Source organism: Corvus cornix, chromosome 5, assembly GCF_000738735.6.
Source record: "Corvus cornix cornix isolate S_Up_H32 chromosome 5, ASM73873v5, whole genome shotgun sequence".
NCBI classification, from domain to species: Eukaryota; Metazoa; Chordata; class Aves; order Passeriformes; family Corvidae; genus Corvus; species Corvus cornix.
Genome location: NC_046335.1, coordinates 48,857,100 through 48,870,935, shown reverse-complemented (window position 1 = coordinate 48,870,935; position 13,836 = coordinate 48,857,100). Strand labels below are relative to the sequence as shown.

The window sequence follows — 13,836 nt, the reverse complement described above, 5'->3', positions numbered from 1 at the left end:
GAATGCCTGCAAAGGAGGGCAGGAAGGCTGGTAAAAGGGCTGGAAGGCCTGTCCTGTGAGGAGCAGCTGAGGGCTTTGGGCTTATCTGGTTTGGAGAAAAGGAAGCTGAGGGGTGACCTCATTGCTCTCCTTGGCTTCCTGAGGAGGTGAAATGCAGAGGGTGGGGTTGATCTCTTCTCTGGTGTCCAGGGATATGATGAGTGGGAATAGTTCAAAGCTGCCTCAGGGGAGGTTTAGACTTGACCTTAGGAAGTATTTCTTTACTGACAGAGGGGTCAAACACTGGAGTAGGTATCCTAGAGAGGTGGTCAGTGCCCCAAGCCTTTCTGTGTTTGAAACATCTGGACAATACTCTTAATAATGTGGTTTAATTTTTGGTGAGGCCTGAGGTGGTCAGGCAGTTGGACTAGGATAGTTCTAGGTTCCTTCTAAGTAAATATTCCATTCCACTCTATCACTTTCCTGCCCACCTCTGGATTCCCAAGGGAGGACATGGGACTTCAGTCACTGTGATGGCCTGTGCTTATATGTTTTGGGGTGTCAAAGGGAGATGAATGCCCCTCAGAATGACTTGTCTTCAGTTCTCTTTTAGCTGCCCAGTGAAGCACTGGTGTGGCTGTGTTTCTTGTGTTCCATGTCTGTGAGCAGCTGTTCCTGCACATTAACAAGTTGTTGCTTTGCCTTTCACAGAGCCCAGCCCAGTTGTTGATCTCAAGGCAGAATATGTTGGTGTGACTTCTGTTGTCTTAAAATGGATGATGAATGACAGTGCTTCTGACTCCTACACGTACAGAATACAGTTTGTAAATGATACAACAGTGTCACTCCTGACATTCAATGACACCAAAGCAGAAATTACCAAGTTAATCCCTGGGACAATGTACAACTTCACAGTATTTGCTGTAGCGGCTGATAATAAGACAGAAGGAGAAGGAAGTTCCATAGACCTGTACACAAGTAAGTCACAGTTTTTTGCATCCCTGTTGCTGCTGGTCTGTGTTTTGCTGTGCAGCACAGGGCTCTGCACACCTGCCCAAGGGTTGTAATTTAATAGGAGCCTTACCTGGGCAAGATGCTAAGAATGAGTGGTTAATGTATAGAAGAAACATAGCCTTGATTTATTTCCTTACTTATTAAACACCAAACTCCCTCTAACCCGCCCCCCTCCATGAAACAAAAAATCCTTCACAACAGCTAAACCAAAACCCAACCAGTAAACCAAAATGAAATTGCCTGCATTGCCGACCATACCCATTCCTTTCCTGTCCATCTTTCTGGATTCCCTGTGAGCTCAGCTTCAGGGGTGACCAAAGCTTCTCCTTTGGAATGTCAAAGGGAGATAAATGCTGCTCAGCATGGCTTGTCTTCAGTTCTCTCTTAGCTGCCCACTGGTGCAACAGCCTCCAGGAGTTCCTGGTGATGTTGTTGGGGTGCTCCTGCACTCTGGACCATGAGTGGTGTGAGGGAAGTGAAGCACTGGCTGTGTTTCTTGTGTTCCATGTCTGTGAGCAGCTGTTCCTGCATGTTAACAAGTTGTTGCTTTGCCTTTCACAGAGCCCAGCTCGGTTGTTGATCTCAAGGCAGAATATGTTGGTGTGACTTCTGTCATCCTAAAATGGATGGTGAATGACAGTGCTTCTGACTCCTACACGTACAGAATAGAGGTTGTAAATGATACAAAGAGAAACCTGACATTCAATGACACCAAAGCAGAAATTACTGAGTTAATCCCTGGGACAACGTACAACTTCACAATATTTGCTGTAGCAGCTGATAATAAGACAGAAGGAGAAGGACGTTCCATAGACCTGTACACAAGTAAGGAAATGGTGCCTTGCAATTGCAAGTAACCATGTGTTTGTACCAAATCACTCTTCTTTCTTACTTTGGGTTTCCAACTTCGTCCTATTTCTCGTTGTGATGTTGCTTTCTTTGCTCCAGGTGTCTGTGTGCATGAATGCAATGAAGTCTTGGCAAAGGGACTGAAATTGTCTCTGTGCTTGTATGTGCCCCCTGTAAATCAGTTATTTAATCAGCATGTCTGCTCAAGGCTATGTAGAGATCCAGCTGCTACAATAGCATGACTTTTCCTCCAGACACTTGAGGGCTGAACAGATCCCTCACAACACTTCTGGGAGTGGGTTATCACAGCTCGTGCCAAAAGCTGTGGTGTGCAGAGATGTGGTACCAGGGTGACAGAGACTTTTTGTTCTTAAAGATTGGTTTGAGCTCCTTGCAGTCTGGGGCCTGAGGTTCCTGTGGGCTGTGACTGTCCCACTTCCTAGGGTTGCATTATCAAGTGTGGTGCCAGCCTTGTTGGCATTGTGCCAAGTCACCTTTTTCCCAGACCAGATAGATGGGATAGGAGGAGACTCTACTTTTGTGTGTAGCTCAGAAATACAAAGAGAACAGGCAATGTCTCTACAAAGCAATTTAGAGGAGTGTGTCCTGGAGCTGCTACTGGGTCAATAAGCTTGTCTAAGCTGCCTGAGGTGAGTTCTATCTGTCTGGGGTTGATGCTGAGTCGGGCTTGCAGACACAGCCCCCTAAGGTGTGCCAGCTGTTGGACCTGCTCAAGCAGCCCATTTCTTTCTCCTGATATTGAGGAGAGTTCAGGCTGAAGTTCTCAAATTGAGACTCATGGGCACAATTTTGAGTTAACTGACCAAGATCAGCTTGCACTGTTTCCTTCCCTGATTTCCATCTGTTTCTCTGTCTGGAAAACCACTGTGGAAGCAAGTAATTGTTGCATATGAAATGAAACAGAATATTCCCTAGAGCTCCTGTGATCGTTCCAAAGATGCCTCAGCATGAATGCCTGAAACAGGGCACTGGTACAGTAGGAGTGATGCTTGGCTCCAAGTGCTGCTCATTCTGTGTGGAATAGGAAATCGTGGCTGTGGCTCTTCTTTCTGTATTTCTCTGTCTTGACAGGTTGTTGCTTTGCCTTTCACAGAGCCCAGCCCAGTTGTTGATCTCAAGGCAGAATATGTTGGTGTGACTTCTGTCGTCTTAAAATGGATGATGAATGACAACGCTTCTGACTCCTACACATACAGAATAGAGGTTGTAAATGATACAAAGAGAAACCTGACATTCAATGACACCAAAGCAGAAATTACCAAGTTAATCCCTGGGACAATGTACAACTTCACAGTATTTGCTGTAGCGGCTGATGATAAGACAGAAGGAGAAGGAAGTTCCATAGACCTGTACACAAGTAAGTCACAGTTTTTTGCATCCCTGTTGCTGGTGGTCTGTGTTTTGCTGTGCAGCACAGGGCTCTGCACACCTGCCCAAGGGTTGTAATTTAAGACTGTTGCAGGCAGAGGTGATGATTCCATCCTGGAGCTGGAGATGGCCAATCTCCAAGCACAGGATGTTAGTGTAGAAGCAGAATTGCCCTGGTAGAAACCTGTTGGTAAAGTTTGCTCCAAGACTCTCAGCAAAGAGAAGAGACTTTTCACTGAGCACTGATCTCTTCCAAACGTGGGAGAGGGCATTGCATTTATTTCCTAGAGTATGGGGGCCTGAGATTCTCATTTTAAAGGGGTCCCACAAAGAGCATATTGTTCTGAGTGAACTTGTGTGATTTGGAGGCCTATAGCTGCCATTGTGGTGCAGCCAGGAGAGAGATTCAGGCAGTGCTACATGAGGAGAACTCCTTTGGCCATCCAGCACCTTGCCACATTGAGTATTAAAAGTCTTGACATGTGGTGTTGGAGGGACCATTTTGGAGCTGGCTTGCAAGGCAGTAGCCCAGCCTGATCATTCCACATAGTGCATTTGAAGGAAAATAGATGACTGTTCTTGTCATTTATGTTTTCCTGAAATGTACCTGCATGTATATTCCTAGCTGCACAGTCAATGCCCAAAAGTCTCACCTGTCTGTCTGTAATGGCTTTTGAACATGCAGAAAGAATAGGGTGCTGGAGAGAGGGTCTCCAGAGGGTCTGGAGATAGTCTCTCTTCCATGGGAATGAAGTGCAGGGCATGAGGATTGGAGAAGCGTCTGGTTCATCACCTCTGTTCCCCTTCTAGTGATATTTTGTCTTCCTTATTTTTTGCTGTACAAGGTTGCACCACCAGTATCTTTCCCCTCCACTCTTCTCTTCTTCCTGCCTACTTTTTTGCATTGGCAATGAAACCCTGCAAGTGGTGGCACCGGGGTGGCCTATGCCCCTCTTGCCATTGCCTGTGAAAGGAAAATGAGTCATGCTTGAGATGGTTCATTCTCAATTTCCTGTTACCCACCTATTAATGCAAAAGCCTCCAGGAGTGCCTGGTGATGTTGTTGGGGTGCTCCTGCACTCTGGACCATGAGTGGTGTGAGGGAAGTGAAGCACTGGCTGTGTTTCTTGTGTTCCATGTCTGTGAGCAGCTGTTCTTGCACGTTAACAAGTTGTTGCTTTGCCTTTCACAGAGCCCAGCCCAGTTGTTGATCTTGAGGCAGAATATGTTGGTGTGACTTCTGTTGTCTTAAAATGGATGATGAATGACAGTGCTTCTGACTCCTACACGTACAGAATACAGTTTGTAAATGATACAACAGTGTCACTCCTGACATTCAATGACACCAAAGCAGAAATTACTGAGTTAATCCCTGGGACAATGTACAACTTCACAGTATTTGCTGTAGCGGCTGATGATAAGACAGAAGGAGAAGGAGTGTCCATAGACCTGTACACAAGTAAGTCACAGTTTCTTGCATCCCTATTCCTCGTTGTCTGTGCTTTGCTGTGCAGCACAAGGCTCTGCCCACCTGCCCATGGGCTGAAATTTAATGGTGTTGCAGGCAGAGGTGCTGTGCTTTGCGTGCCTGCAGTCAGAGATGTTTGTGTGAAAGAGACATAGCCTTCTTAGAAAAACCAGAGTAAAACAAACACCTCAAAAACAATGATTGTTGAAGTTGTTTACCAAGGCCTGTGACACAAGGAGCTCTTTCCAAAAACTTCCTCTGGCCTGGGATTTGTGTGGGTGCATCTGTTGCCTTCACTTCTAGGGGGATCAGGGCCTCAGGACATTCTTGTTAAGGGCTCCCATATAGAGATACTGTGATTTGGGGCCCTGTGGCTGGAGCAGAATGAACTTTAGATAACACTTGCTCAGGAGTGCATTCATGGCATGACCTAGGCAAGCTGCTCCTTTGCCACCTTTCATAACCTCTATTCCTTTTTCAGTGATATTTGAAGTTCCTTACCTTTTGCTGTACACAGATAGACCGCCATGTTCTTTTTCCAGTCCCCCTACAACCTTTTATCTCTCCTAACCACACCTCTGAATTTCCAAGCAAAATCCTGGGAGCTCTGGCAATGTGATGGTGTATTCTGCTTTAGAGTGTCAAAGGGAGACGAATGCCACTCAAGGCTACATTCCATCACTTCTGTCTTAGCTGCCCACTGGTGCAACTAAGGAGTCCAGGAGTGCCTGGTGATGTTGTTGGGGTGCTCCTGCACTCTGGACCATGAGTGGGGTGAGGGAAGTGAAGCACTGGCTGTGTTTCTTGTGTTCCATGTCTGTGAGCAGCTGTTCCTGCATGTTAACAAGTTGTTGCTTTGCCTTTCACAGAGCCCAGCCCAGTTGTTGATCTTGAGGCAGAATATGTTGGTGTGACTTCTGTCATCCTAAAATGGATGGTGAATGACAGTGCTTCTGACTCCTACACGTACAGAATAGAGGTTGTAAATGATACAAAGAGAAACCTGACATTCAATGACACCAAAGCAGAAATTACCGAGTTAATCCCTGGGACAATGTACAACTTCACAGTATTTGCTGTAGCGGCTGATAATAAGACAGAAGGAGAAGGACGTTCCATAGACCTGTACACAAGTAAGTCACAGTTTTTTGCATCCCTGTTGCTGGTGATCTGTGTTTTGCTGTGCAGCACAGGGCTCTGCACACCTGCCCAGGGTTTGAAATACAATATTATGTTAGGTAGAAGTGCTGCACACAGCCTACCTGGAGTCAGCAGTGGTAATGTGTGGAAGGGGGTTCTGTGCAAGGGGTTTTGTTGCCCTTTCCTCTGGGTGAGGCCCTCAGGTTCTTATTTGGATGGGCTCCCAGAGAGTGCACATTGTGCCTGGGGAACTTCCCCCTTTGGAGGGCCCATGGCTGTGGCTGGGCTTGGGCAGCTGATGCCTTTTTCTCTGGCCCTAAAAATACAAGTCAGACACGATTAGGGTAATAAAGGAGTACCTTTATATGAGGATCCTTAGGTGCACAAATTAGTCAGGTAGAAGTAGCCGAAGATGTACCCTGTGCGTGACGCGTGTACCATTTTTATAGATTCTGCAAATTAGTATATCTGATAAGAACCTCCAAATTCGGAACTCCCCTGGTAAAGTAATCCCCCCCAATTCTAGTACTTTCTAAATTCTCCCCCCTCAGGATGAGTTCCAGGCTCTGTTTATGAAAGTATATATTAGAAAGCTGGTTTCAGCCTTGGTTTCTAAGGAGAACCAAGATAGGATAGGGATCCTGGAATTTATTTTGTCTTTCTGCCTAGGAAAATGTTGAAACTAAGCTACAATGCTACAAGTACATGTGTAAATGATACAGAGAATAGGTAAAAGAAAAAGGGTAAAAAACCCCAAACAGCATCACAGCACTGGGTGGTGTGGCTGTCAGCCCTGCTGCTTTGCTCAGCTCATCAGCAGACAGGAGATGGCTGAGTTGCTCCTGCATTCCTAGTGTTAGGCATTGTGACTATTTTCCTCCTTGTTGTGATCCTGTGCTGCCTTGTCCTTTTCTTTGTTCTGTCCCATTTTGACCGAGGTGAAATGAATCTGTCCCAGAGCTCCCGAGTGGGTTTTCTGAGGGGCTCTGGGATGAACTTGGAAAGTCACTGGTACTCTGAAAGTTCTGCTTGGCTACTCATAATGCTCAGTCTGTCTAAAACGTGGAGCGTGGTTGTGCCTCTGCTTTTTTTGTCTGTCACAAAATACTCCTGAGTGTTTCTGGGGTCTCCTCATGACTTTCACAGAGCCTAGCTCTTTTGTCCATATCAGGGTGGAGTATGCTGGTCTCTGACTTTTCCCATGGAGCGCTGATGATACTTCATCTAACTATTCCTACAGGATAGAGTTCAAAAGTCATGACTCTTCTAGAAACCAGGCATCCATTGTCACCAGGTGCCAGAGGTGTTGTTCCAGGGTTTGTCTGTAATCTCCTATAATTTCACCATATTTGTAGGAGTAACTGACAGTGTTACTGGAGAAAAATAAATATTTATAATATGCAGTAGGAGTAAGTCCCAGTCACTCACATCTATTTTTACTAAATCTGTTGCTTCTGGTAGACAATTGTGTACCTTAGTTTCTTAAAATAATACCCCTTCTAATAACAAAATAATTTAATACATGAGTCTATAACCCCTGTATTTGAAAGTACCCAATACTTCCCTTACCAAGAGAGGAAATAAATTTGGTGTGTGTTGTAATTCCAGATTTATAACTGTTTTGATCTTGAAGGCCAAGTTTTACAAGATGTTTAGTTTAGAGGGACGTTTCTTCTGAGTGTTACTGCTACATTAGCTTTTTAAGTGTCTTTCTGTATCTGGTCATAAGGTTGCAGTTTTTATATCATGTCCTAGAAGACTCTCACCCAAACTGACTTGTTCTAGTTGCTGCTTTTAAGGATGGCTACTGTTGTGCTCTTAATGGACAGAGATTGTATTAATTTTCTTATTTGTTGGCCACTAAGAGTTTTACATAATTATGGAGGGATTTAGTGGCAGTCTACATACTATAAAAATGTTCTTGGGAGTAGTATGTTAAAGGATTGAACAGTATTTTGAAAACATTGCTGATCTTGATAGATAGCCTAATTTTTGCCAGTAACCCTGTCTGTAGAGGAGTTAAAGAGCACAGAATAGGTCTGTGTACTTAGTGTGTGAAATAGTTGTTTTCCTCATAAGGTAACAAGTCCTTGTGTAGGCAGTAGGTGCCATGTAGGCATCTTTTTAAAAGGGGAAGGGAATACTGAAGTTTTACAAGCATTTATACACATAACATACAAATAGACAGCTTTTTCTATTGAGGACAAGGTTTGATTTCTTACTCCTCTTATTTTGTTATTCTTTTTTCTTCCGGCAGTAACTGTCTCAGTGAATTCCTTCCTGTGTGAACCAGTGGCCAAGCAGCCTTTCCTGATGCTGAAGTGGAAATGTCCTTTTGGTAACAACTCTGGCTTCAAAATCAACATATCTAATACACATACTTCAAGGGAAGAGTTGGCTCCACCCTGCACAGTAGAAGGCTTTGAGCAAACCTTCCAAACAGCATCTTTAAATTTTTTCAGCACCTATAATGTTTCTATCATAACGCTTTCAAATGGCTCTGAAAGCTCTCCAGTGGACAAATTGTGTCACACCAGCGTTTCTGGTAAGCATTAAGATTCAAGAATGAAAAAGGACAAAAATACTAACTTCATGATTGCAGAATACCAGACTTGGTATGCACTACATTATCAGCCTGCAGATTATGAATAAAACACTACATTAATGCATAGTCTAACGTGATGCGCAGTAAATATACGTTATGTGAACAGTGTCAGTTTCACAGCCTTTTCTTGTTTGGAAAACTTTTTATCAGTGCTTACTGAACTAAAAAATATTTTTGTTGATAGACCCACCTCCTCCAAGTGAAGTTCCTTCAGTCAAGGCTGTCAGTCACAGCTCATTGTCTGTTGAATTCTCTGATTTTGATTCACGGAATGGTCCATTAGAAGCCTACGCAGTAATGATTACAACAGAAGATCAGGGTAAGATGTTCATGATATTATCTTGTAGCTGAAACAATTTACCAGGTAGCATTATGTTTCACACTCTAAATAGGTGCTAAATGGATAGAGGAAAAGCAGACTCAGAATTTTCAATCACTTTTCTGAATTGTAAGGTAAATACCTTGCTTGCTTGAAGTCAGGTCACTCCTTGTTTTCAGAAGGCCCTATTTTCAGTCAGTCTTTTCCTGCCTGACTTATCTTTGTACATAAATCTCATATGTATTGCCCCTGTGCTATTCCCATCTTGATTTGCCAGTGATTCCCTTCCCCAAGATTGCATAGTATCCTTTCTTCTCCCGCAGAATAATTTTCAGAGCAGCTAATAGAAGCAGCTTTGGAATATGGATTGTTTTTCCTCCTCCCTTCTTCAGCTGGAATATGCCTGCAGTAAGGTCTTAAAAGGAAAAAAGCTTTCTTCCTGATTTTACTCAAAACACTTTAACTAAGAGAGGTGGGATGCGGATGGAAGGCTTAAAAATCATTGACAGCATTAATGGGAGTTAAATGCCTCAGAAAACTAGGGGGTAGCCTATCAGACTGGTCTATTTAAAGCATCAAAACTGGGAAATGTCTCTGATAGGTGAGTGTCTGGTAATAAGTCATTAAATTATGGAGCTTAGTTTTGCAGCATAGGTCCCGCTTGAACAACTTTTCATTTTTGCCAGTGCACTGGAGGAATAAGGCACCTGATGGAGACAGCTTCTGCTAAGTGGGAGTTGACATTCACGCTTATCCTTTGTTACAACACTGGAAATCCATTTTTGCAGGATTTTGACTACAGATCTTCCTTCAGTGGTTCTCCATGCAATACACATCCAAGAAATGCATGTGTGTGTACATATATATGTGTATATATATGTTTCATCACATCAGTGCAGAAAATTCCTATTTTTCCCATACCTACTTAGCTGCCTCTGAATTGCTGATTTGACTGTCAGTCTCTTGCATGCAGCTCTGCTTGTAACTTCAGCCAGTCCTGGTTAGTCACAAGGAGATTTGGTGCATTCTCCTGTGTGGTTTGGATTGTAATGTATTCAAGAAGGAGAACCTGGAGGATGTGACTGAGAGAAATAAGGGAGGAAGGTTGCCCACACTTAAAAATGTAGAGTGAGTGCTTTGATGGGAGCAGAAGACAGCCTCACAGCCAAGCATCGCTTCAGCTTTATCATGTTGAAATAGCACAAATATTCTTGAGAGTGGTGCTCTGTTCTAAAATAGACATGGTTACCTTTAGGATAGTCAGAGGGGACTTTATTCTGTTGTGTAAGGCATGGTGTCTAAGGCTTTTTGAAATGTTGTAGGGTGATACTCAAGGCATTCACAAGGAGCTGCAGGTATAATCAGGGATGTACATCCTGTTGGAATGGAAACTAGGGACAAGACAGGACAGAACACATCTCAGGTAGTATTGAACACCCATTTCTAGGCAGCTGAGTTAATTGCAACCTCATCTGCTTTTGATGAGACCAAGTTAGTGCTTTAGAAGAGTTGCCTTGCATCCTGTTGCTGCAGTGTTACAGTTGAGGAGAGCTTTGCTGCTGGTAATAGATCACCCCTTGTCTGCTCAGGTCCGGGAAACTTACCAGAGCTTTTCCACCTTTCAGAGCCTCCTGCAAGGCTTCTTTTAAAGGTGAATTCAGTATTATACCCACTTTTAGAAGGAGCTTTTAGCTTTGTAAAGGGAGTCAGCAGAGAGCAAGGTATGCAAACTTCTGTCAAATTAATGAGATTCTCTGTTATCCCTCAACACTGGGAAGATTTGTTAGTTGGCTTGCTCTTGAGTTGTTGGACAAGTGGTAGGTTGACTTAGTTTATTACCTCTTAGGTTACATGTGTCTCAACTGTATAATTGCCTCAAGTTTCTAGGGCTCATTTGCTGTAACAACAGACACTGTAAGGTGGTGCTGTTCTGCAAATGGTGTCCTGTTGGTTGCTGCTCACTGTGGTAGCCTGTTCTTAGTCTTCTTAGAAACTCTTCTGGCCAGTGTTTTGTCCAGTGCTTGTCTATGTCAAGGAAAGGCAGAAATTACCTCTTTCATCTCTTACAGTTTAGGTGTGAGACTTCTTGTAGGATAGAACAGGGAACAAGGTCAGGACGAGTTTAGTGTCACCCTGAATGAGGCCTGCTGCTGTTTGAGTAGCACAATGTTGCCAAATACTGATTGTCTTTTTCTACACCATTTGCATTTTACTCTCTACATACAAGAATTGATAGAATGCATATGGATATAGCTGACTCGGCTGGTGAAGCCTGTCCATGAGGATGCCAGGTTCCAACACTCGTGTACCTTTATTCAAAAGCTCCACTATATACGGTAGAAGTAAAACCAAAAGCAAATTAAAACAAACAACATTGGGGAGAGGTAGTGCAGTAGATTGCACGGCAGTAGAAGAGGTTTCTTGAGATTATCTGTTGCTCTCAGCCTTTCATTTCAGGCAGTACTTGTGAAAGAATGACAACTGTGGTTAATGTGACCATCTCGGCTGCTGTGGCAATTGATACAAAATCAGGGGATGAATTGTATCTATGTTCTTATTTTATCCTGAAGGTCCTGACTCTTTGAAGTCTAAATTGAACAACACATACAGAGATTTCAAGAAGAAGAAGACAACTGCCTATGTTACATATGTCATAAAAACAGAGCAGGCAGAATCATCTTCTTCCCATTCCCAGAATGGTAAAAACATCATTAATGTTGGCAAGGGAAACACAATGTATGGCTATGAAAATGGACCGTTGATACCTCTTCGTTCATACAGGTATTTATTTCAAACCACTCTTTTGTTAAGTTTTCTGCTGTTGGAATCTAAAAGATCATCTAATGGAAAGATTACAGATCTTGCTAAAGGCTGTTAAAACCCTGTAATGAACCTGTTCTTATTTTTCTCTTGCTCCTTTTCAACAGGGCATGTGTTGCAGGTTTCACTAATATAACCTTTATGGCCAACATGATTGAAGGGGAAGATAGTTATGTATCATTTTCACCCTGTTCTGAACCGGTTTTACTACCCCAGGATCCAGGTATAGTTAATGTCAAATATAGGACTGGCGGCTTGGCACATACACAGCGTGTGGAGATTCCTTAATTATGGCAAGTTTCATAATATCAAAACACCTGTTGGTTTCCCTGTATGAACTGTTTCCTTCTAGCTTTGCAGGGGCACTGCTCTGTAAATTCATACCTTGCTAGTTCTGCGAGTGATCCCCTTTTTCCGTGTAAGAATCCCCTGCAGGAGTAGCCAAAAGCTGTGCTACTCGTGGCATGCTGAAAGGGATTGGATGACACAGTGAGACTTTGGTATAACAACAAGTAGAGGATAGCAACTGATGTTCTCACAGTTCTGTTAAACTGGAAGCAGGTGTATTGGCATGCAGATACTGGTCCTTTGATCCCAATTTTATATTAATTTAACATTCTCTAGTTATTATTCTTAATGGGGTGTCAGTACTGGAACTGCCAAAGGACAGTAAAGACAAGATATTTAGTAGAGTGGAGCATGCTCTGTCACTGGCAAGGTTCTGCTGTAGCATGTTGATTCAGTTAGAAGTTACTGAAGAGGTAAATGAGTAATACTCATTCTCTTTTATCAGGTGTTATTGCTGGAGTGGTTATTGGATGCCTTTTGGCTATCTTTGCTGTAGTCGCTGTAGGGGGCTTCATATTCTGGAGAAGGAGAAGGTAATGTGTGTGTGTTATTGTATTGGTTGTGTTGAGGAGCACCAGTGTTTCACTTGAGTATCTTTCTCCTAGAAAGGGCTCTCTCTGTCATGATACCCGTCTGGCAAGATGTTTTAAAATACGCTGTATTAAAAATGTTGTTTGTATGTTACAGATTAGAGTTGAAGTATCAAACCAGTTGTTAAGTAACTTTAACCCCACTTAAAACGTAACAAATTAATGAGTTCAGAAGAGCTAAACAAAATAAATCTTAATTCATGGAACAGAATTATAGAATCATAGAATGAGTTTGGTTGGAAGGGACCTTCACGATCATCCAGTTCCAACCCCACTGCCGTGGGCACGGACACCTCCCACCAGACCAGGTTGCTCAGAGCTCCATCCAACCTGGCCTTGAACACTTCCAGGGATGGGGCATTCACGTCTTCTCTGGGCAACCTGTGGCAGTGCCTCATCATTCATGAATAGTGATGAAGTCATTCAGTCAGAAGTGAGCAAACGTCTCAAATTATTGTGCTAAAAGTAATTGGGTGTAATAGTACCTTAGATGGTTTGATTTTAAATTATCAATTAGTCATTCTTTTTAATTGCTTTATAGCCTGTCACATGAAACTTCTATTCTGGAATTTCCAGAAGCTGATGAGTTTGAGCTGGTCTCTGTTTCCAATCTTGCCCACATAATCTGGGATGTTAGAGTGCATGAAGGCTTTTTCCTGCTTCTCACCATGTAGTACATCCTTTCTCTGGAGTCAGCTGTAAGGCCCTTAGTCCAGTTTTCTCAGTTTCTTTGATTAACTGCTGTTATTTTCACAATTTTAACCAACAGCTGTGTACAACCATGGGAAGAGCTTCCTTTAAAGCTAGGAACATTTCTTTCCATTCAGCTACTAGTGAATGACTGACATATCACTGTTGAACACTTCCTGTAGGGATTCTGGGATTGGTATCAGTTCTCCTGAGATATTAGCTAGTGGTGCAGATCCCTCAGGTGTGCATCTTCCACCAAAATATGTGCTTTGTGTCCAGACTTTATACTCTAGTTCCAACAGAAAGAAGCAGTCCCGTTGGACATCATCACCAAAAGAAGGATGAAGTTGTTTTTCTGTATTCCAGACATAAAGTTTGCCTCAGGAGTTTGGGGTTTTTTTCACAGAATGAGAAGCTTTAAGAGAAATTGTTCTTAACAGGCAGAGGAAATAGGTGTCATAAGAAATCTCATACACATTCCATTGAATTCTACTGTGAACCTATTGTGTTGTTTTCTTTCACCTTATAGGAAAGATAAAAGAAATAATGAAGTTTCCTTTTCTCCAATTAAGTAAGTCCATATCTTTTCTCATGTTGTTTTCTGAGCTCAAGTGATATTTGCAAA

At 42.9% G+C, this 13,836-nt stretch overlaps 1 protein-coding gene across 9 annotated transcripts in view; it reads left to right on the top strand.

Moving 5' to 3' along the window:
- Nucleotides 1-13,836, top strand: part of PTPRJ (protein tyrosine phosphatase receptor type J) — a 74,293-nt gene that overhangs the window by 51,419 nt on the left and 9,038 nt on the right. For 2 of the 9 annotated variants that reach the window (XM_039552612.1, XM_039552610.1), the window contains 10 exons: nt 1,555-1,818; nt 2,957-3,220; nt 4,424-4,690; nt 5,569-5,832; nt 8,097-8,384; nt 8,629-8,763; nt 11,334-11,544; nt 11,691-11,806; nt 12,377-12,464; nt 13,741-13,782. In XM_039552612.1, the coding sequence (XP_039408546.1) occupies nt 1,555-1,818; nt 2,957-3,220; nt 4,424-4,690; nt 5,569-5,832; nt 8,097-8,384; nt 8,629-8,763; nt 11,334-11,544; nt 11,691-11,806; nt 12,377-12,464; nt 13,741-13,782 (1,939 nt within the window). Of the gene's footprint in view, nt 1-690; nt 958-1,554; nt 1,819-2,956; nt 3,221-4,423; nt 4,691-5,568; nt 5,833-8,096; nt 8,385-8,628; nt 8,764-11,333; nt 11,545-11,690; nt 11,807-12,376; nt 12,465-13,740; nt 13,783-13,836 lie in introns of all 9 variants that reach the window. The other 7 variants (XM_039552606.1, XM_039552608.1, XM_039552611.1 and 4 more) reach the window with 7 other exon arrangements.